The sequence below is a fragment of the Carlito syrichta genome, unplaced genomic scaffold (genome assembly GCF_000164805.1).
Source record: "Carlito syrichta isolate Samal-C Ts95f unplaced genomic scaffold, Tarsius_syrichta-2.0.1 Scaffold301606, whole genome shotgun sequence".
NCBI classification, from domain to species: Eukaryota; Metazoa; Chordata; class Mammalia; order Primates; family Tarsiidae; genus Carlito; species Carlito syrichta.
This window is the reverse complement of record NW_007245702.1, coordinates 368531-390965: the sequence shown is the minus strand read 5'-3', so window position 1 is coordinate 390965 and position 22435 is coordinate 368531. Positions and strand designations below refer to the sequence as shown.

Here is a 22435-nt window from a genome sequence, read left to right as displayed (position 1 = left end):
CAGTCTTATTGCAACTACTCAGTTCTGTGGTGTAGTGCAAAAGGAGCCATAGACAACGTATGAACAGATAAGTGTTATTATGTTCCAATAAAATGACTCATGGACACTGAAGTTTGATTGTATATAATTTTCATATCCTTAAGTATTATTGTTTTAATATCCCTTTAATATTTTTCAATGATTTTATAAAAATGTAAATACTATTCTTAGCTCATATTCTGTGCAAAAAGACAGATGGTAGGTTAGACAGGGCCCTTGGGCCAAAATTTACCAACTCTTGAACTACTAAAGGGTCTTAAATTCAATGTGTCCAAAATCAAATTTTTTATTTTCTCCTACCTATTGTCTCTTCTTGACATCTTCTATTAATGGTAACTGCAATTTTCATCCTCTTATAGACATCAATTCTAGTTGTCATCTTTGTTTCTTCCTTTCAAGTTTTTTATATTTATTTTTTATATTTCTTTCAAAAATGAGAACATATAATACAAACTACTGTGTAGCTTTTTTTTTCTGGTCTTCAGATCAGTAGGGATAGATCTAACTCATTTTCTATTAGCTAGATAAATTATGGTATATCTGTTATATAGTAATTAGCCATTTCTGTTACTAGGAGCCATTTAGATTGTGTCCAGTTTGGGCCGCTACCAACAAGGCAGCAGAAAACCTTAAGCATGAATCCATATAGCCTGATACTTGTTTTGTGGGATAGACTTATAAAAAGTGAAGTTAATGAATCAAAAAATATTTATTAGATGTTGTTATATTGCTTTCCTAAAATTTCATAGCACTTCTTCTTTCCCATCTTAACCTGTAAATTGCTATAGTCTTTCAAATTCACTTCCTCTTAGGGTCTCTATGTTTACTAAGTTAAATATATTCTTCTTAGTTAGCATGGCATTCTAGGCCTCTTGCTTTCTGGGTTTTTTTGCTAAGCCAGTCATCTGTGTGAGAGAAATTACCAATAACTGATTTTCTTCTTTGTATAACTTTCTACTCTCTAAGGTAATTTTGTTTTGCTTTATTTTATAGTGAGCGTTTATTACTCTTAGTGTAAAAAAACAATAACACTATATTTTGAAGAAAATCTATTCACAAAAGTAGTGCATAGGGCACTAGACTTTATATATTTGTTAAGCCTTAAGCCTTTCACAAAGTCCAACAATAATTATTAAATAGCACAACCTAAGTGTTTTAAAAATGCTGTCAGTAGTCAGGCATGGTGACTCACACCTGTAATCCCAGCACTTTGGAAGGCAGGAGGATTGCTTGAGCCCAAGAATTCAAGACCAGTCTAGGTGACTTAGTGAGTCCTCGTCTCTACCAAAAATTTGAAGAAAAAAAAAAATTATTCGGGCATTGTGGCACACACCTATAGTCCCAGATACTTGAGAGGCCAAGTCAGGAGGATCACTTGAGCCCAGGAGTTTGAGGCTGTGGTGAGCCGTGATTGTGCTACTGCACTCCAACCTGAGCAACAGAGTGAGACCCCCCAACTCAAAAAAAAAAAAAATGCTGTCAGTGGTTTCAGATATCAAAAGCAGTCTAAGTAAAATTTCAACATGTAAGATTTATATTTACTTTGAACTTTACTATGGGTTAAGGTAACTACCATTTAAAAAAAATTTTATCTGTGTAATATATGAGTCATTAACTTAATCATACAATTTTTGGAGGATTTTGTTTCCATCTTAATAACATACTTTAACTTGTTTTTTAATCATGCCCTTGAAAATGATGTAACAATACTCTTCTTTTTTTGTTGTGAGACCTCATTTTTACACCAAATAGGACCTCAGTGAGTATGAGTAAATGGATGGTAGAAGAACAGGTAAAGTACTGTTGGAATCCAAAATAGAAAAAGCTCAATTGTTTCTGCTGGAAGGAGTCAGGAAAGTTCTTCACAGGATGTTGTGTATAAGTTAGATCTTTTTAAAAAATGCTTGAGACCTTGCCTGACAGAGGGACAGCTTTTTGGAAAGAAAACAGCAAGAGCAGAAAAATTGATGTATTAAAATGATTAGTTTATCCTGTGAATCTTCAACTACAGTTGGGAATGGTATAAGATGCTGAGAAATAGTGGCTATATAGAAGCCTACTATGTTAGCCAGGTTCTAAGAAACCTGGATTTTTGCTCTAGGTTATAATGAGTCGTCAAAAACAAACCAAGATGGGATAATTAGGATTGCTTTTGGAAAGCTAGTTCTGGCATCTCTTTGGAGGATGAATAGGAGTGACTGTTGGTAAAGGGAGTGATTAGAGACCAGAAGGCTAGTTGAAAGACTGTTTCAGTAATCTAGTAGTCAGGCATTATAGGCCTGATACAGGGCAGATGCAGCAGAGATAAGAAGGATGAAATGAATTTTTGAGGATGTTTAACGAATAGAGATAGTTCAGATTCAATGACTGATTACATGTAGTGAAGGAAATAAAATATTTGATGGTTGAGGTTTCTGGATTGGTTGGCAGTTAAATTGTGTTAGCAGGATTATCCAAGGAGAGATGACCTATAAATATCTTAGTCTCAGAGGGAAGCAGGATTTGAGAATTTAAGAATTACTTACTTTTGCATGATAGTTGTAACTTTGGTAATTGAAAATAACATTTTTAGAGAGTAGCTAGAAGAGGAAAATAAAACAGAGATCTAAGTAACACCAACAATTTGTGGAATGTGTGAAACCAACGAAGGAAACTAAAGAGTTTTCCAAAGCCAAGTTGGGAATGATGGTGTTACCAGACCTGAGAAAAATTGTGTGTGATCATTGGGAATGCTAATTAATGCCCAGTGTTATAGGAAGTTCATGTAGCATGAACTTTGCATTGGGCTTGTCAATAAAAAGTTCTTGGGTGACATTTCTGTAGAAAATTTTTTTTCATTCTTTGGAGATGTTTTACAATGTGAATGAGAGGTGAGAAAGTGGATACAGTGAGTACAGTGTGCTCTTATAGTCCATGTATTGGTAAAGAGAGGACAGAGAATTGTGTAAAGAGACACTGGGTTGAAGGAAGGGATTTTGGGAAAGCATAGTCTGAAAGAGATGAGGACATAGGATAAGAAGGATTTAAGAACTGAAGGAAAGTTTTGGATGCAGCAAGAATGAAAGATTGACCATAGAAAAACATAAGACCAACTTCCTCTAGTACACAAAAAGAGGAGTTAGAAAAGGGAGGAGTATGGATAACTCGGCTTTCTTTGTATCAGTAGCTTTTCCTCCAGGTTGTACGTGCTTTTTTGTCCAGAGGGTTCTCACCTCCCTTCAAAAGCTCCTTGTATAAGATTTTTTCACTGACAGACTTTTTTGCTTATTTCTTTTTATTCATATTTTCCTACTCTATACTTGCTTTATATGTCTCCTCAGAATGTTTTACTTTCATCTTAGTTGATTTCTTCTTATGGTTAGAAAATCTTCATATTCTCCAATAAAGCAGCATGTAAAGAACCTATTCTCCTACTTTAAGCCTTCTCACACCAGGATCTGTATAAGCACACGGCTTGTGAACAGATTGTCCTTGCGTGTTATTAGGATACTCCCTTATTTCCCTGCTGTGAAAGACTTTGAGTCAGCATCTTCAAGTCTTTCTTGGCAGAAGCAGAGCTTGTTAAAAAACTAGTCATTTCCTTCCATATTTGGAGTTATTTATCTAAATATAAACAGGAAATAATTAGTGCTAGGATTTGGCTGTCATACTTACTAGTGAGGAACCTCTTATTTATTTTATTTCTTTATTTTTTTCTTCTTTCCTATTTATTTTTAAAGCATCCTTTTTAGTAGCTGCCAATGTGCTAGAACTAATTTCTTAGTGGAAAAGCACGTATTAATCTAAAATTATATGCATGCATATATATACATATACATTTACATATGTGTGTTATGTGTGTGTATATGTATATAGATATGTGGTATATGTAGAAAATGACAAGGAACTTTAGAAGTTCTTGATGTTTTTAAGTCTTACTTCACATGCAAATGACCTATTTTTAAATACCATCTTTATTTTCAGCTTAATGACAGAATGGCGTTTTTCTCGAGGAGTACAGGAACAGACCAAAGCTTTCCTTGATGGTTTTAATGAAGTTGTCCCTCTTCAATGGCTACAATACTTTGATGAAAAAGAATTGGAGGTTAGGTTCTTTTTTTATGCTATTGTAGGGAATGTTAATGGGGGGGGAGTAATTTTGTGCTCCTACAGAATAGTGTTCACCCATTTTTAAATCCTGTAGCACAATCTTAAATCCTCTCATTCGTCCAAATGTTTGGGTGTTATTAATTCTAGCATTAGGTGAGAATCTTGATTATGTTCTCTGCACCAATATGATCATCCATTAGTGCCAGCAGTTACAGGTCATAAGGAGTTATTAGAACATTATTCATAAAATTGAGAGCTTTCTGAAATCTCAGTTTAGTAGCAAGTTGCTCCAAAGATCAATTTTAAGTCATGAGTTCTTAGTGGTCTTAACTATATTTAGTCTTATTAGAAATATATCAGGAATTCTTTGTGTATGTAATAAAATAAGCATAATATAAAATAAAACATCTTAACCATTTTTAAGTGTTCGGTAATATTAAGGATATTCATGTTACTGTACATCCAATCTCCAGACTTTTTCACCTTGCAGAACTGAAACTATGTACCCATTAAACAACTCCCTATTTTCCCTAGCCCCTGGCAACTACCATTCTGGTAACTCAAATTTCTTAGAGTTTTACTACTCATGATGCTTCCTAATAAGTGAAATCATATAGTATTTGTCTTTTTGTGACTGAGTTATTTTACTTAATATAATATCCTCAAGGTTCATCCATGCTGTAGAATTTGTCAGAATTTCCTTCCTTTTTAAGACTGAATGACATTCCATTGTGTGTGTGTGTGTGTGTATATATATATATATATATATATACTACCACATTTTATTATCCATTCATCCCTTGGTGAACCTTTGGCTTGCTTCTTCCTTTTGACTATTGTCAATAATACTGTCGTGGATATGAAAGTACACATACCTCCTTGAGATCCTGTTTCAATTCTTTTGGATATATTCTTAGGAATGATATTGCTGGATCATATGATAATCCTATATTTAGTTTTTTGAGGAACCATCATATTGTTTTCTGTAGCAACTACACCATTTTACATTCCCATCGGAAATGTAGAATTTTAAGTTCTCCAAATCTTGCCAACACTTGTTATTTTCTGTTTTTGTTTTGCTTATAGTATTCACCTTAATGGGTCTGAGATGATATTTCATTGTTATTTTGATTTGCATTTTCCTAATGATTAGTTATCAGAAATTCTTGGAGTCTTCTTTTCCCATATAGATTAGAATATACACAGGGCATTAAAGTAGTCCTTGACATTTTCTCTCTGCCTGCTTTGGAATGCAATATTTCACCTGTAGCTATTTTGGGCCTGCTATTAAGAAACTTGGCTTATTCATATAATCAAATGTGCATATGAAAAATAACATTTTAAATTTTATACAGAAATACTCCTGTATAGAAATCAACCTTCTAGCAATACTGACTGACCTAGGAAGTTCAGTTATCAATTAGGGATTGGTTCTAGCACCCCATAGATACAAAAATCCATGAATACGCAAGTCCCTTATAGTATATAATAGAATAGTATTTGCATATAACCTACACACATCTCTTGTGTGCTTTAAATTATGTCTAGATTACTTATAATTCCTAATGCAATGTAAATGCTATGATAAATAGTTGTTAAAATATATTTTTTAAATTTGTATTTTTAATTTTTGGATTTTTTTTTTCAAGCTGCTATTGTTTGGATCTGTGGGTGCAGAACCTGCAGATACAGAAGGCCAAAAATCAGGATTCTGAGCCTGAATGACACGTAGACACTCACAAAACTTGGCTAACATCTCTTTCTTAATAGCTTACGTAAACCAATTGCAGAAGCATATTAGAAAAATATCATGGAAACAGTTTTTAGGGTAGTATTTATTAATCTTTTTAAAAATCACAGAATTTATTAAGAATCTGAAGAAAATTAAACATTCTCACATCCTCTAAATTCATACATCTCAAATATTCCATACCCCCGATTAAGAATGTCTGTTTTGGCCAGGCTTGGTGGCTCAAGCCTGTAATCTCAGCACTTTGTGGGGCCAAGGCGAAAGGATTGCCTGAGCCCACAGGCTCGGGATCAGCCTGGGCAACATAGTGAGACCTCATCTCTACAGTAAATCAAAAAATTAGCTGGGTGTGGGCATCTGTAATTCCAGCTACTTGGAAGGCGAGGCAGAAGGATCCCCAGAACCCAGCAGGTCAATGCTGGGGTGCCATGAGTGTGCCACTGCACTCTAGCCTGGGTGACGGAGTGAGATTCCAACTCAAAAAGAAAAAAAAAGAATGTCTGTTGGTCTATGACCATACTACCCTGAACACACCTGATCTCATCTAATCTCAGAAAAATGACATTTTAGAGGTCTGCCCAGTGGAAGAAGGATGTTGTAGTGAGAGCCATCTGTTAAAGCAGAGATGAAAGTAAAATAGTGGAACAGTAGAAAAGGAGCATACTTTCATATGTCCTTGACAATGTTTGCATTGTTCTCACATATAGCCCTATGAAATAGGTAGAACATACGCTAATTTACTTTGACGTATAAGAAGATTGAAGCTCTTTCTGATTGTGTACTTGCATTTAGCTGGCAGTACAGAGCTATAAGAAAATACAGATTTTGGGGTGTTTTTTTTTATTTGCTTTGTCTTGATTTTTACTTCTAGTCTGTTCTTCTTTTCCCATTTATTGTCTCTCTTAACCATAAATAATGCACAATAATGGTTATTCATACTACTGTTCAAAATAATGGCTATAAATAATCACATCCACTTTTATAGGTTAAAATCTATTTCAACATGAAGAAGATACAGCAATCATTCTTCATAAAAACTTTTAACACACTAGGAATAGAAGGCAACTTTCATAAAGGGCATCATCATCAACAGTAATAAAATATCATTCTAAGTGGTATGACTTTGAAAGTTGCCCATTGAGATTTGGAATAAGGCAAAGATGTCTACTCCACCACTTCTGTTCAACTAATGCCCTAGCCAGTACCATAAAGCAAAAGCAGAAATAGAAGGTATAAAGGTTGAAATGAAGTAAAACACTTTATTCACAGATGACAACATGATTGTCAACTTAGAAGATTCTGTGGAACCTACCAAAAAACTACTAGAAATAATAGTAAATTTAACAAGGCCATCGGTACAAGGTTAATAATAAGAAATCAATTGTGTTTCTGTATATTAAAAACAGACACTTAAAGCTGAGATTTTAAAGTTTCATTTACTAACATGTCAAGAAAAGGAGCAAATTTAACAAAAGACACATGGTCTCTATTTTTAAAGAGTCAAAACTTTGCTCAAAAAAATTAAAGAAAACTTAAATAAATGGAAAAATACACTGTTATGATTGAAAGACTCAATATTGTTCAAATGTCAGTTCTCTCCAAATTAATTTATAAATTCAACACAATCTCAGTCAACTTTCCAGCAGAATTTGTTGTAGAAAGTGGCAGGATGACTCTAAAATTAGAAGGAAATAAAAGGCTCTAGAAGAGTAAAAACCATTTTGAAAAAGGAAAAACTTGGAACTACCTAATTTTAAATTTTATTTATAAAGCTATAATAATTAAGATAGTGTTGTATTTGTGAAAGGATAGACAAATAGATCTAGAAAGCCCAGAAATAGTCCCACAAGTTGCTGGGCATGGTGGCTTAGCCTGTAATCCCACCACTTTGGGAGGGAGACTGAGGCGAGAGGATTGCTTGAGCCCCGGGGTTCAAGACTAGCCGGGGCAACTTAGTGAGACCTCGTCTCCACAATAAATCACAAAAAGCTTGCCGGATATGGTAGCATACATCTGTAGTTCCAGTTACTTGGAAGGCTGAGGTGAAAGGATCACCTGCACCCAGCAGGTCTAGGCTGCAGTTGCTGTGAGTGTGCCATTGCACTCCAGCCTGGGTTCAAGAGTGAGTGAGACTCCAACTCCAACTCCAAAAAAAAAAAATTCCCACAAGTATTCTGTCAGTTGATTTTCAGTAAAAGTGCTAAGATGTATTTCAATGGGGAAAGGGAATATTTCTTTAACAAATGATGCTAAAGTACCATATTGAAGAAAATTAAATTTTACCCCAACATCAGCCCATATTCAAAGATTAATTTAAGATTAATCATAAGCATAAATTTGAAAGCTAAAATGAAAACATAGGAGATCCTGATGTAGGCAGAAGTTTCTTAGGGAGAATACAAAAACACTAACAATAAAAGAAAAATATGGATAAATTGAACTTCATCAAAACCAAAATACTGCTCTTTAAAAGACAGCATTAAATAGTGAAAAGGCAACCTACACACTAGGAAAAAACTTTTGAGACAAAATTATTATATTCAGAATACATATTTCTTTGCTATTTTTTTTTTTTTTTTTTTTTTAGTTGGAGTTTCACTCTGTTGCCCAGACTGGAGTGCAGTGGCCGCTCCCAGCCACTGCAGCCTCGACCTGCTGGGCTCCGCGATCCTTCCGCCTCAGCCTTCCAAGTAGCTGGAACTACGCCCAGCTAATTTTTTGATTTATTGTAGAGATGAGGTCTCGCCAAGTTGCCCAGGCGGGTCTCGAACCCGTGGGCTCAGGCAATCCACTCACCTCAGCCTTCCAAAGGTGTGGGGTTACAGGCTGAGCCACCGAACCCGGCTTCTTTGCATTTTTATAACTCAAAAAGACAAGAATCACTTTTAAAAACTTCGTAAAAGAAGATATATAGATGGCAAGTAAACACATAGAAAGATGCTCATTAGTAATTGAGGAAATGCAGATTAAAACTAAATGAAATATCACTTTGGGATAGAGTTGGTAGTTTCTTATCGTGTTAAGCCAGAGTGAAATGAAATAATATCCACACAAACACTTGTATATAAATGCTCATTTCAGCTCAAAGCCAAAAATTGGTAGTAAACTAAATGTCCATTAACAAGTGACTAGCTAAACAAATTCTTGTGTATTCATATAATGGAATACTATTCGGTGATACCAACAACATGGATGAATCCCAAATACATTGCATTGAGTGGGAAAAAAATAGCCCGTGCTCATGTACTATTTTTGGCAAAAATATGTATTTTTGCATATAAATATAATATTCTCAAAAAGACAAATGTAATCTATGGTAAAATCATTGGTCACCTGTAGCCAGAGATGGGGTTGATTTTTTTTTTTTTTTTTTTTTACTACAAAAAGGGACATAGTGAAAACAGTCAATATCTTGATTGTGATGGTGGTCACACAGGTATATACATTTCTGGAAACTCATCTAGGTATATACTCAAATATGTGCATTTTATTGTATGTAAATTATAGCTCAAAGTTGATTTGTAAAAAAAAAAAAAAGAAAGAAACTAAAACAAGAACTAGGTATTTTAATGTGCCTAAAATAGTTTTCATCCCATATATAACAAGTTGGGGTTGTTTGAAATTTTCACATATGTAGAGTATTTTATTCCCAAAATAAGCTGGATAGATGAATAATAGGAGGCTGGCATATTTTGATTTTTAAATATATACAGTAGCATAGATTTTAAAAAGGAGAACTAGAAATTTATGTTTGAAACTAATCAATTTGGCTACCCAGTTTAGATATACAGGGAGTGCCAAAAAACAGTATACACATTTTAAAATGATGTTTACTCCAAAGAGGTATTAATCAAATGAATGCTAGCATCACCATGAGACTGGCAGGACCGTCAAAGAAAATGGCAGAAGGACAGTTGAGCATTGTCATACTATACATTGCTACCATAATTCAACTTTGAAAAGTAATACATAGATTATGTCTCTTAAATGTGTATACATTGTTTGGCCCTCTGTATGTATACACACACATACAGAGTATATTATACATACATATATATATATATATATGTGTGTGTATATATATATAATATACATATATAGTAAAGGAGATGTGCTTTTCAGTACAACTAATGTTTTCCTTGAAGAATAGTTACTCTAGATGTTTGAGTTTAATAGCCATAGATAAAATACCAAAGAATCCTTTATGCTAAATTGCTATAAATTTTATTGTATTTGCTTATTGTGATCATTATTTGCCATGCACATAGTTTTTCACATAATTATGTCATCATGTGCATAAATGTGCTTTAGATAATTTCAGTCAAATAATTATTCTCTTCACTAAATCTTTACTGTGGCCTGATTCTGCGCTCATTTCCCAGGTTATGTTGTGTGGCATGCAGGAGGTTGACTTGGCAGATTGGCAGAGAAACACTGTGTATCGACATTATACAAGAAACAGCAAGCAAATCATTTGGTTTTGGCAGGTATTTGCTTTTATCTTTTTGAAATCAAAGGATTCAAAGACCATATTTCCTTAAAAAACAGTGGTTTAAAAAATAGGTTTTTTTTTAAATTGAGAGTGCTTTGGGACATGGTTTTAGTTTTTCAACTCTAAATCTGAAGTGAATAGTGTGAACACTTGTTAAAATTATTTTTCATTGTTTCTTCAACTGTCTTTCTAAATTAAGAAGTGAATGAGAGTCTTATTTAAATAGTAGTTTAATGGTAATCATTGTAGGCACAGCATTTTTTCTAGTGGTATCAAAGTAGCCTATAAATTCCACATAACTCTAGAAATATATGAAGAAGTATGTCTGTATTGAGAAAGTCAGTGCAGATAGATACTTTAATTTCTCTAAAGTAACAATATGCTAGTGAATTAGAATATTCACAATATCTAGGGGATAATGTTCGAGAATGACTTTATGTATTACTTATTTATTTTTGTGTGCATGTTTTGGCTTAAACTGTAATAGGGTGGTCTCTGGAATCCAAATGCACTATACTGATCTTGAACATTTTATTTTATAGACTTTGAGAATTTAAAATCTCTAGTTCAGGGATATTCTTCACATAAATGTTCTACCAAGACTCATTTGAACAACACAATGACTGAACTTTTGGCCTACTTCTGATTGTCATTTTTAGGTAAAAAGTAATTTGGGATTTTGTATTACTATAGAAAGATTTCCCAAAATCTGCATCTTTTCATAAGGATGTATGTCATGAATCTATTAACATTTTAAAGAAGTGTGGACACTTCTAGAAACTTACCTTAAAATATACTTCAACGTGTGTAAAAAGTATCTAATGCCACATTATTGGCATACTAACAGATTTTAAACAACCTAAATGTCCATTAGGAGAGGACTGACCAAATAAACTACTATATATCTATCTGTGATTCTATCTTATAGTCATTTTTTTCCTTACTTTTTAAAAAATACAAATTAACAATAATATTGGAGTAATATGTTTTAATACAATGTTAAGGGGAAAAGGAAGGTACAGTGTGATTCTGTTTGACTAAAAAAAAAGTTTATATTCTGTGTAGTAGTGAAAGTGTCTGCTAGTATATAAGTAACACTGGAAGCAACTCTGGGATCTGAGCACCTGGAAGCACAAGCGGGAAAGCTGCTTTGCATGCTATGTGCCCTCTACTGCCTTTTGCATTCCATACTATTGCCTATTATAAATGGGAAGGAATACATCCATTTTTGAGCCTGAAATATCGGAACTGAAGTACCACCTGCATGTGTGCAGGTGTCTGTAATCTCTCTCCCCTTTAGGCTCTTCACTGGTTTCATTACACTTGTTCACTAGCTGTCTGTTTGGACATTTTTGTGTCTTCATAGCTAAGGAGCTTAAGCTTAGGGTCATATAAATCCAAATCAATATTTGTGTTTTCTAAATTGGGTTTATTTTAGGGAAAGTTGTGAGTTTGCCTGGGCATAGTGGCTCATGCCTGTAATCCCAGCACTTTGGGAAGCCAAGGAGTTCAAGACCAGCATGGGCAACAAGCAAGACCACATCTCCACAAAACATTAAAAAAATTTAAAACTGTTAAAGGTGATGAGGTTTATGGCTCATCTGGCAGTAAGCTGTTTGTGTGTGTTTTGATGAAATATTTGCCTCAGCACAATTCACTGAAACATTTTTAGTCATGATTAGCAAGCATTTTTTTCTTAACCTTAGCTAAAATGTATTCCCTATTTTTAAGATACATTACTTTCTATCTGCTCCCTAACTTCCTTGCTTTCTGTCATATTCAAACCAAACAAATGAGTACTTCACTACATTACCCATTTGTGTCTTTCTTTGAAAAGAAGTAGTTAATGAAATAGATAATTTTAGAAGAATATGTACTGTGGTTTTTCAGATACTGTCAAAAAGCACACGAAACTTTGGGAAAATGGTGTTTGGTAGGAGCAAATACTACAAGCTCTTGGGAGTGGCAGTAGGGAGGTGTTCATTTGTTTTCTGTCGCTTAAAAGGGAGAAGAGTAGTTGATTCAGGGAAAAATAGCAGTGCTTTAGCCCCGTACCAGACTTGAGTTCAAATGTTAGTTCTGTCACTTAGTAGTTTGAGGACAAATTATTTAACCTCTCTAGGCCTCCGTTTTTGTATACGTATTGGAGGGTGTTAATGATCATACCTGTCTCGTAGAACTGTTGTGAGGACTAAATATACAAAAAGCTTGTGGCACGGTGTTTGGCAGGAGCCCCCAGTAGGTGATAGCTCTTGTATTATAACCCAACAATATTTATCCTGGTTGCACTTTTCACAGGTATGACTTTAGACAAGTGACATTCTAAATCTCTCATTTATTTTCTGTCTGTGAGATGATGTAATCATAATAGTAGCCAACATATCATGTTATTGTGAAAAGTTATCAAAGATTCATAGTGTGCTTAGCATAGTGCCTCACCTTAATAAATGATAAATCCAACAACCACTTTTATCACATCTTTTAAGCCAATTTCAGCATTAAAGATTATTAATTTCTCTCAGTGTTAAAGATTATTAATTTCTTCAAGTGTCTACTACTTTCATTATTGAAGATAATTTAGCATTTATTTTATATTAAAGTGCATTTGATTTTATTACACAGTTTGTGAAAGAGACAGACAATGAAGTAAGAATGCGACTATTGCAGTTTGTCACTGGAACCTGCCGTTTGCCTCTAGGAGGATTTGCTGAGCTCATGGGTAAATGTAATTCTACTACAGTTTTTCATTAGATAATTTTGTGATGATGATGGCCTTTGGAAATAAAATAAAATAGACTTGAGTCTAAGGATTATTCTTCTATGCTCTATGTTAGGGTATCTGTCAGAAGAAAAAAAAAATAGTTAATATCAAAGACATTTGTAAGACAAAAATGAAAGTCTCTTCAAACAGCCTAGAAGACCATTGCTTTCCTTCCTAAGGTGACTGTAAAGGGAGCAAGATTCTATAAAAATAGTTTTCTATCCATTGTAATTGTTATTGCTGGATCTCTGCAACAATAAGGATTGTCTCCAGGTAGAAGCAACTTACATTGTGAATTTCTTCTTTATTCTGTATCATTCATATGATTATGATGACATGTTCTATTCTGTTACTTCACTAGTTGTTTAACTAAAATGTTTAAGGACCAGATAAAGTTTGTCTTGTTTTCCTGGTTTAGGAAGTAATGGGCCTCAAAAGTTTTGCATTGAAAAAGTTGGCAAAGACACCTGGTTACCAAGAAGCCATACATGGTAAGTTCAAGAATCCTAAATAGGGAGGTGAAAGCCAGAGAGAATCTTTTGTTTTGCTTTGTGTTTTTGCCAGAGTCCAGCTCCTGCCGGGTTCAGGGTACCCCAAAGGTGGAGACGGCGTAGGCGTTTGGGGGGAAGAAGAAAGAGAGAGAGAGAGAGAGAAGTGTGTTCTTTATGAAGCAGTAAAAACTTTTAACTTTATTAAATATTGATGCCTGAGTATACATCTTAATACTGGTGTGACAAAATATGAAGTCTGCATGAAGCACTTCACACCAGAGAAATGGTGATTTTATTGAAGGAAAGCCCTTGGGTAGTTGTTTGAGTTAAAGCTGAACAAGCTTACTTTTTTAATGGAGCACTATTTTTACATGAAAGAATGACCAGTAGTTTATTCAGACTTGGGTATTTGGCAAACACTTACTTGAGAGGTAATGACTTGGCCTGTCACTTTAAGGAAAACTGACATTGATACAATGATAAAAGTGGCGGTTTTAAACCACAAAATTAGAATTTTGGAAGCTTGACAGCTTCTCAAGACTTTACTGACAAGGTTAGTAGTATTATTAATTAAATGTGTTGACATTTAGAAAATCTTTATAACTTATTGAACCAATATTTTCAAATAACCAATCAGTGCATGATGTTACAAAATTATGCATGGGTGAAAGATCCACTCATTCAAAGAGCATGAGACACCAATGGATTTTATGCAACAAAGTACAAAATGTTCTCTGATAGGATTTCAGAACCTACATTGTACATAACCTTGTCAGATTTGGAATAATACCGAAGAATAATATCCACAATTATCAGAAAAGATTACTAGAGTATATCTCCATTTTCTAATTACTTATTTGTGTGAGGCCAGATTTTCATATACTTAAACCAAAACAATGTAGTATAACAGATTAAATGTGCGAATATATATAAGAATCCAGATGTTTTCTATTAAGCCAGATATTTAATAAGATATTTGCAAAACTATAAAATGAGGTCACTCTTTGCACGATTTCTTTGAAAATAGTCATCATTTTTCCATTAAAGTGTTATGTTTTTGTTGTTGTTGTTGTTTTCAATAAAATGTTCCCAATAGGCTGATTGCTAACACGGTAACAGATAGAAAACCTAGTGGGAAATTTTTTATGGTCATGTCCACAGCAAATTAGAAACTCCATTCTAAATGCTTTGGTAATGACCATATGTTTGCTTTCATATGAAAATTAATATTTCTTAAATTTCTGTTTTAACTTATAATAAAGTATCAGTAGATATAATTCACATAAATAAAAGAGAGATACTGTTACGATAAGGGAGAAAGTTGTCACTGGCTCAGAGTGAAGAAAGAAAAAACTACTGAAAGAAAGAATCGGGAAAGTTAGAGAATAGGCAAGTACTTACTGGAGAAACATGGATAAGAATGCTGGGCAGTACTGGATTGTTCATTTGAAATGACAACAACCTACCTGAATGCATGATTTTTCTCCCAGCAATTCTCAGCTGGTGAGGTACAAGGAACAAGAAAGTTCATTCAGGATTTGAGTTTTGATTAGTTAGTTCAAAAGAAGGAGAGGGGTGATCCAAAGTATTTACAAATACTTTTAAAAACACAAATAACAAATACATTATATCTTATAATGATGAACCATGACCTCTAAAGTTTTTTTTTTTTTTGAGTAGGGGTTTCACTTTGTCGCCCAGGCTGGGGTGCAACAGCATGATCATGGCTCACCGCATCCTTGACTTACTGGGCTCAAACTATCTTTCCGCCTCAGACTCCTGAGTAGGTGGCACTGTAGGCATGCACCTCATATCTGGCTAATGTTTTTTATTTTTTTGTAGAGAGGGGGATTCTCACTATGTTGCCTAGGCTGGTCTCTAATCCCTGAACTCAAGCAATACTCCCGCCTCAGCTTCCCAGAGCGCTAAGATTATAGACACGAGCCACTGCACCTGGCCCTTTAAAATAATTATAATAAGGCAGGCTCGGTGGCTCAGCCTGTAATCCCATGCTTTGGGAGGCTGAGGTGAGTGGATTGCCTGAGCCCACGGGTTCTAGACCCGCCTGGAGAACTTGGTGAGACCTCATCTCTACAATAGATCAAAAATATTAGCCAGGTGTGGTAGCGTGCGCCTATAGTTCCAGCTACGTGGAAGGCTGAGGCAGAAGGATTGCTGGAGCCCAGCAGGTCGAGGCTGCAGTGGCCGGGAGTGGCCACTGCACTCCAGTCTGGGCAACAGAGTGAGACTCCAACTCAAAAATAAATAAATAAATAAATAAAATAATTATAATAATGGACTGTGGAAAAAGAAAACAGTGAGGACAGGAAGAGGCTGAGGACAGGATAAAATGATGAGGAAGTAATGGGTTAACAGGTTGGCATTTTAATTGAAATAAGCTAGAAAGCCATATAGTTAGAGAACAGGATTTTTAATTAGAAAACTGGTGATGGGAAGGTTCAAGGTGTGGGCCTGGTGTCAATAACTGAAGAAAACAGAGGAACAACTCACTAAAGGTGAGAAGAGTGAGGAACTAGGAGGCTGTAACATTGCATGTCATCCCTGTGAATGATGAGTACTGAGAACCAGAGGCCAAAGCTTTCAGGAAATGGAGGAGCACGACCAAGAGGTCAGCAGAAAATAGCAAAAAGTTCAGAAGGGTTGCATAACTGGACAAAGTGTGGCCCGGATAAGAAACGTTTTATTGATTGGCTACAAGGGAAATGGTATATTTCAGACTAGCTGGGTATGTTTCCGTTATGGCAAGAGTTGTTAAGACTGTAAGAGACTGCAAGTCATGAAACAAAAGTACATAAGAACGGATTGGAAACATCTGAGATGGAGGACAGGTTGGGAATTTACTTAGATCGGGGAAATACAGATCAGTATTGGGATGAGCATTTGGGTGAGAACGAATGATCCAGAAAGACTTGCACCTTTAGTCTAAGTGATAAAGTGGGCAATGACATCATCTGTGATGGAATTAGTCTTGATGCTTCTCAGAGGAGGAGGCCGCAGGGTCCTCTGCGGTCATCTCCAGTGCTTTGCTTCGTGAGGTGGCAGCTCCCAGCTCTCCTTGGGTTGTGTGCAGTGGTATCGCAAGCCAGCAGGGTATTGTTTCCTTAGAGGACATGGGGTATGCATTGGTTCGGTCTCTTTCTTCTTTATAGGTAAAAAAGTAGAAGTTCCAAATTTGATTGAGTGTACACACACATATACACACATCAGATTCAAAGCCCCAACAGTATTTTGATATTCACTTAGAAAATACTCAGTAAATAATGAATGTATTTTAGCATGTCTCCATCCTTTTGTAAAACAGCACAAAACATAACGGCTGATATCTTAGAACGGAAGTCTGTTTGAGATGTTTTCAAGTAATCCACTTTCATGTTATTCAACTCAACATATACTAAATATCTAAATGTGAAACAGAGCAATGGTATGGGATTTCCTGATCTAGAAGATTTTAGAATCTAATGGATAAACCAGTCAATCATCATCCATATTTGGTTGAAGTAAATGCTAAAATAAAACAAATTTTAAAAGTTGTGAGGTAGGGATAGTATGTGAAAGATGCTCTAAGGGAATTTTAGCATTTGGACTGATTCATGATTAAAAGTGTATTTCAGATTAGGGTGCACCATCAGAGAGTGTAGTCATAGAAACAGAACTATGTGGTATGCTCGGAGAGCATTAATTTCATAGAGGCTACACTGAAGAGCGTAGTCTTACTTCTCCCACCATGCCCCCTCCCATCCGTAGCAGTTAAAAGTGGCCTTGGTATGTCTTCTTAGCAATATGTAGAGAAGTATAAAAAAGAAAACAAAAGGGGACACAGAGTGACTAAGGAGAAAATTATCTGATGGTCCAGAAACAAGATGATAGGGAAATGTATATACGAGGATGTAGTGACAATAGAAAGATCAGGAGGGAAAAAACAGGAGAAATTTGGTAGATAGAATGACAGAATTTGGCAAAGGCTATATGTGAAGGGTATAAGAGAGCTAGAAAGTGACTGTTGAAGGCTGAGGTGGAAGGATCGCTGGAGCCCAGCAGGTCAACGTTGGGGTGGCTGTGAGCGTGCCACTGCACTCCAGCCTGGGCGAAAGAGTGACTCTGAATCAAAAAAAAAAAAAAAAAAGTGAATGTTGGTCTCGGTGTAGGAAGTATTGTAAAATAATTTTTTTTCCTGACCTTACTCACTATCAGACTCTACCTTGAAGTATAAAGTAAAGGGGAGGACAAGATATGGTTTGCTGTATCACTGTCATTAACTTATTTAACTTCTTTTAAAATACAGAGAATAATATGGCCTGAGAATAGCACTGTTTTAATTAGCTGCTTTATTCCAAAGGCCCCTAATTTTTAGTGTTTCTGATCTTATGTGGGAGAGGGCAAGGGCAGAGGGGAAGTGGTGGGAGTGATAAGAAGGTACTTGGATAATCTGTAGAGACCTTCCAATGAGAAAATGAAAGTACAGAATGGTTCTCATTTGCTCAGGGCTATTTCACTAGTCACTAATAAGAGTGGGGACCAAAACCCTAGACACCCAATTCCTAACCCAGTTCAGTGCTGTATCTCACAGAAATATCATTCTACCTTTGTAAATTTAAAACATTGCTATTTTAAGCATTTTCCAGTATTTTCCCATATTTTATCAGTTAATCTCAAGAAGGAATTCTTTGAGTCTGGCAAGACTGAAAAAGTACCAATTTAGAAGAGGTTATAGACGTGGTGAGATTATTTGAAATGACAAAGAATGTATTTGTTCATTGACTGCCTCCGTCCCAGAATGTAAGTTCCGTGAGGATAGAGACTTTAGTTTTTCATCACCAGCTTCCAGAAGAACCTTTTGGGTTACCTCCCCTTTTTTATGTAAAATTATATATCTGGTATATAAAATGTTCTCAGTAAATAACTAATTGATGAATGAATGAGTGAGTGAATGAAAGAAATGGAGTCTTACCCAAAGAGAAGTTAGGAGGACTCATGACACATGTAACAAGAAAGAATAGTTTAGAAAAAATAATTTAAAAATTCAACTCTTTATACATATTCTACATTTATTTGTAACTCCATTTTTCTCTGAGAAATATTTAGTTTTTACATATGTCTTAAATTTGAATAGACTATTCTAAGAAATTTAAGTGTCAATATACCAATTAAGTATTAATAGTAGTAAACTGTTAGAATACTTCTGGCAAAAATTTTGTACGTATGAGGTAGGATTTAAAAAACGGAATTATCTTTTGGAGGGTAGACCCCTTATAATACAGCCTTCCTCTTCCAGGTAAGTGTTCTAGGAACCCATCAGCATCAGTGTACCAGCTAGCATTGTTGTGAGAGGCTATGTTTGGTTTCAGTGTATTTTCTTTGAGATTGTTTCAGTACATTTGCCCATTTCGTCATGGGTGGTTTGAGTGCCCTACCCAACCACACTGAATGTTCAAAAGTTTCTGACCAAAAATGGCATGAACCCCATACCCCGCCCTCCCTATTCACCCTATCTCACCCTGAGTGACTTTTTTTTGTTTCTCTGCATGAAAAAAAGTCCTCAAAGGGAAACATTTTGTTGAAGTGGAAGTGGTGAAACAAAAAATGGCAGAAGCACTAAAAGGCACTAAAATTAACAAGTTCAAAAACTGTTTTGAGCAGTGGGAAAAGCATCTCCATAGGTGTATTGTATCAGAGAGTACTTTGAAGGTGACTGAAAGTTTAAACATGTAAGAGTAAATAACACATTTTTTAAATAAATAAATTTTGGAGTTTGCTGGGTCCCCACTTGAATAGTATATATACATATATACATTTAGCTTTTAGATGTACTGTAAAAATATTGTATTAGAAATCTCTTCATAGTTTATTTTATTGAAAACATCTTGTCTTTGTTTTTGTTCAGTTTTAATCGCTTGGATCTACCACCATATAAGAGTTATGAACAACTAAAGGAAAAACTTCTTTTTGCAATAGAAGAGACAGAAGGATTTGGACAAGAATGAATGTGGCTTCTTATTTTGGAGGAGCGCTTGCATTTAAATACCCCAGTCAAGAAAAATTGCACAGAGAGTGTATATAAGCTGCTCATTCTGTACAGTGAATTTTCTGAACCTCTCAAAGTATAAATGTTTTCCGTTCTTCCACAGAAATATGCAAAACAATTCATCCTTTTCTACTTTATTTATTGTTCCCTTGATATGACTGACCAGAAAAAGATCATCCTTAAATTTTAAAGCAAGCAAGAGACTTTATTAAAAATAAGTATATATCTATATAAGCATATATGATAGTGGCTCTAGTTTTATAGAGCTCCAAGTGTATTAAACACGACAGCCATTCATTCAAAAAGATCTGGATTTGCTCTACCTTGTTTCTCTTATGGGGGGAAAAGTGCAAATTGCTCCGTTTTTCTCCCTTATGTAACATCTCCGGAGGGTGTTTAGTTGCATGGCTGTTCAGAAAGGTATTAAGGGCTTAGGTCAAATCTTTTTTTATGTTTAAAAAAAAAAATGCTGCTGGCTTTTCTGAAGACAGGTGCTTGAACCTGTCCATTTGTTTTAAATAAATACAATAAATTTTCCCTCTTTACTACATCAGTAATACAAAGTAATGAATGAAACCATAACTTACACATGAAAGTCATGTACTAGATCCAATACCATTTAGTTTGTTATAGAGATTGGAAAGAATTCCTTGAGCAGCATAGAGGTTTGTTTACATGTTACTTTGGGGTACTAGGTATTTGTGAAATTAAAAAGAATCAGGCAGTTCTGTACTTTTGTTTTTAAATCTGTGATGTTCTTCAAATTTGATTTACAATAAATTACAGTTTAATACTTAGGAACATATAAAAGGTAATGTGAGCTTTGCCACTTTTGTTTGTGTTCAAAGTTTTGGTTTTGTAAAACCAGATGGGATTGAAGAGTTATATAATCATTTGAACACCCAAACAAATATCTGAGGCTAATGATTTTCTATTAGTGTTTGCATATCTTCATTCCTCTCAAATTCATGACAGTTCTATGTACCTGAATTAAATAAGCATATAACAAAATCTTTTGGGTCCCCCCTTTTTACATTGATAAAGTTATTTTTGTCCTAAGTAATGCTGTTTGTTTTCCATTATGAGGGCATTTGCTGAACCACAGAGATGTGTAACATTAAAATCTGATGTGAATGTCACTAATGCTACTTTTAGCAAACCGGGCTTCCTAATTAATACAAAAATTTAAATTTCCATTTGTATCATGTTTTCAGTATGCACTGTAAATCTCATTAACTTAAAAAAAATTTTATAGCCATGGAACTAACTTCTTAGAATGTGATACCTGTAAATTTTTTCACTGCTAAGTGCATTCAGAAAAAAACTAATATACGGTTTAACTTCCAGAGTTTTTGTTTTGCCAGAAATTTTCTACATATTTAGAGTGTTCTGCATTTTTATTCAAAATTCATGGTAAATAATGAAAGACAGTAATCTACTTTGTTGAATAGACTCCTTTCCCAAATCCTAATTGCAGACACTGTAGTTATTTTCAAGCCTAAATAATTTTTTTAAAAATTCTAGTGTATATGATGGGTTATGCAATAGAGGGTGACTGGTCTTCAAAAATCAACTTTTACACCACAAAAGTTAAGTATGAGAAATATAGATGGTACCACATCTCTATGAATTTTGCTATAACAGACGTTACTAAATGTCATCCTCTGGAGGTGAGAATATCATTTAGCAGATCTAGAGCTTTCAGGTAAGGTTTTTTGTTTTGTGGGCAGGGCTTTGGGGTGCCAATCCCCCTCCTCACTTTCCCCCTCCTCACTTCAACTAAGAAATTACCACGTACCAGGTGAGGCTTCATGGGGACTTACAGAGACCAAACCAGCTTACAGCTTGAAGAACTCTTCAGGGCCTTCCACCTTTCATACCCGATTACAGATATCCAGACCTACTGGCAGAGCTGTCTTGATTTATCTACTAAGTAGCAGTCAGAAAAACCAGAGAAATGTGGTCTCTCACCTTCTCTCTTCCCTTCCTATCCTTGTTCTATGCTGGACCAACCATAAGGAAATTTGAAGTACAAGACTCACTGCCTAAACACAGTTCATGAGGAAACAGGAGTCAAGAAAGAGAGGCTCAGAGACTGGTTCATGTTGCTACTTCATTTTGGTAAACACCCCCTTCGCCGACCCCCATAAACTAAGCCCAGGGAGTGAATGGATCTCAGGCTCCACACAATTATATCAGTCAAAATCAGTTTAGTTGTCTGTCTTCCAAGGAAAGAAGCTACTGGTGTTTTGGGTCCCTCCCCTATACTTCCTAAACAGTTAAAAATGAAAAAGTTAAAAAAAAACCTTTGCTGATTTCTGTTACTACCTAGCTCTTTCCGCCCTGCAAATTAGGTAGGATTCTATGTGTCAACTACATTGTCAGGCAGCCTTGCTTCTGTTAAAAATGACTCCTGATGGGTAAATTGCATTCCTGATGGGTACTGGGAAATCTCTGGGTACATGATAGGAAGCCATAACTTTGGGCTTTCCTGAGTGAAAATTCTTGTAAACTGCATGTCTCTTATGAGGATCCTAAGCTGTCACCTGGGGAGATGATGGTTCTTGGAAAGATACAGGGAGGCTCTTCTACACAGACTGCTGTTGCTGTGGTTCCTGTCCTACAACCTTCTGAGTAAATTGGTGCCAAATGTAGCCTACTGTAGGCTTGTTAAGTCTGAACGAAGATCTGGCCTGGTGGATGTTGCAAAAAACAGAAATCTCTTTAACACTGAAATATGCAAATAAGAGAAAAGTTCTCCTATAAACAC

General features: G+C 35.2%; 1 protein-coding gene across 2 annotated transcripts in view; it reads left to right on the top strand.

The window, feature by feature from the left end:
* The window catches only part of WWP1 (WW domain containing E3 ubiquitin protein ligase 1), a 111478-nt gene extending 90619 nt beyond the window's left edge, over positions 1-20859 (top strand). The window contains exons 21-25 of one of the 2 annotated variants that reach the window (XM_021710835.1): positions 4003-4123; positions 10261-10365; positions 12993-13089; positions 13550-13622; positions 19525-20859. In XM_021710835.1, coding sequence (XP_021566510.1) covers positions 4003-4123; positions 10261-10365; positions 12993-13089; positions 13550-13622; positions 19525-19624 — 496 coding nt within the window. In that variant the 3' untranslated portion in view covers positions 19625-20859. The remainder of the gene's footprint in view (positions 1-4002; positions 4124-10260; positions 10366-12992; positions 13090-13549; positions 13623-19524) is intronic. The other variant, XM_008054900.2, reaches the window with a different exon arrangement.
* The last annotated feature ends 1576 nt before the right edge of the window (positions 20860-22435 follow it).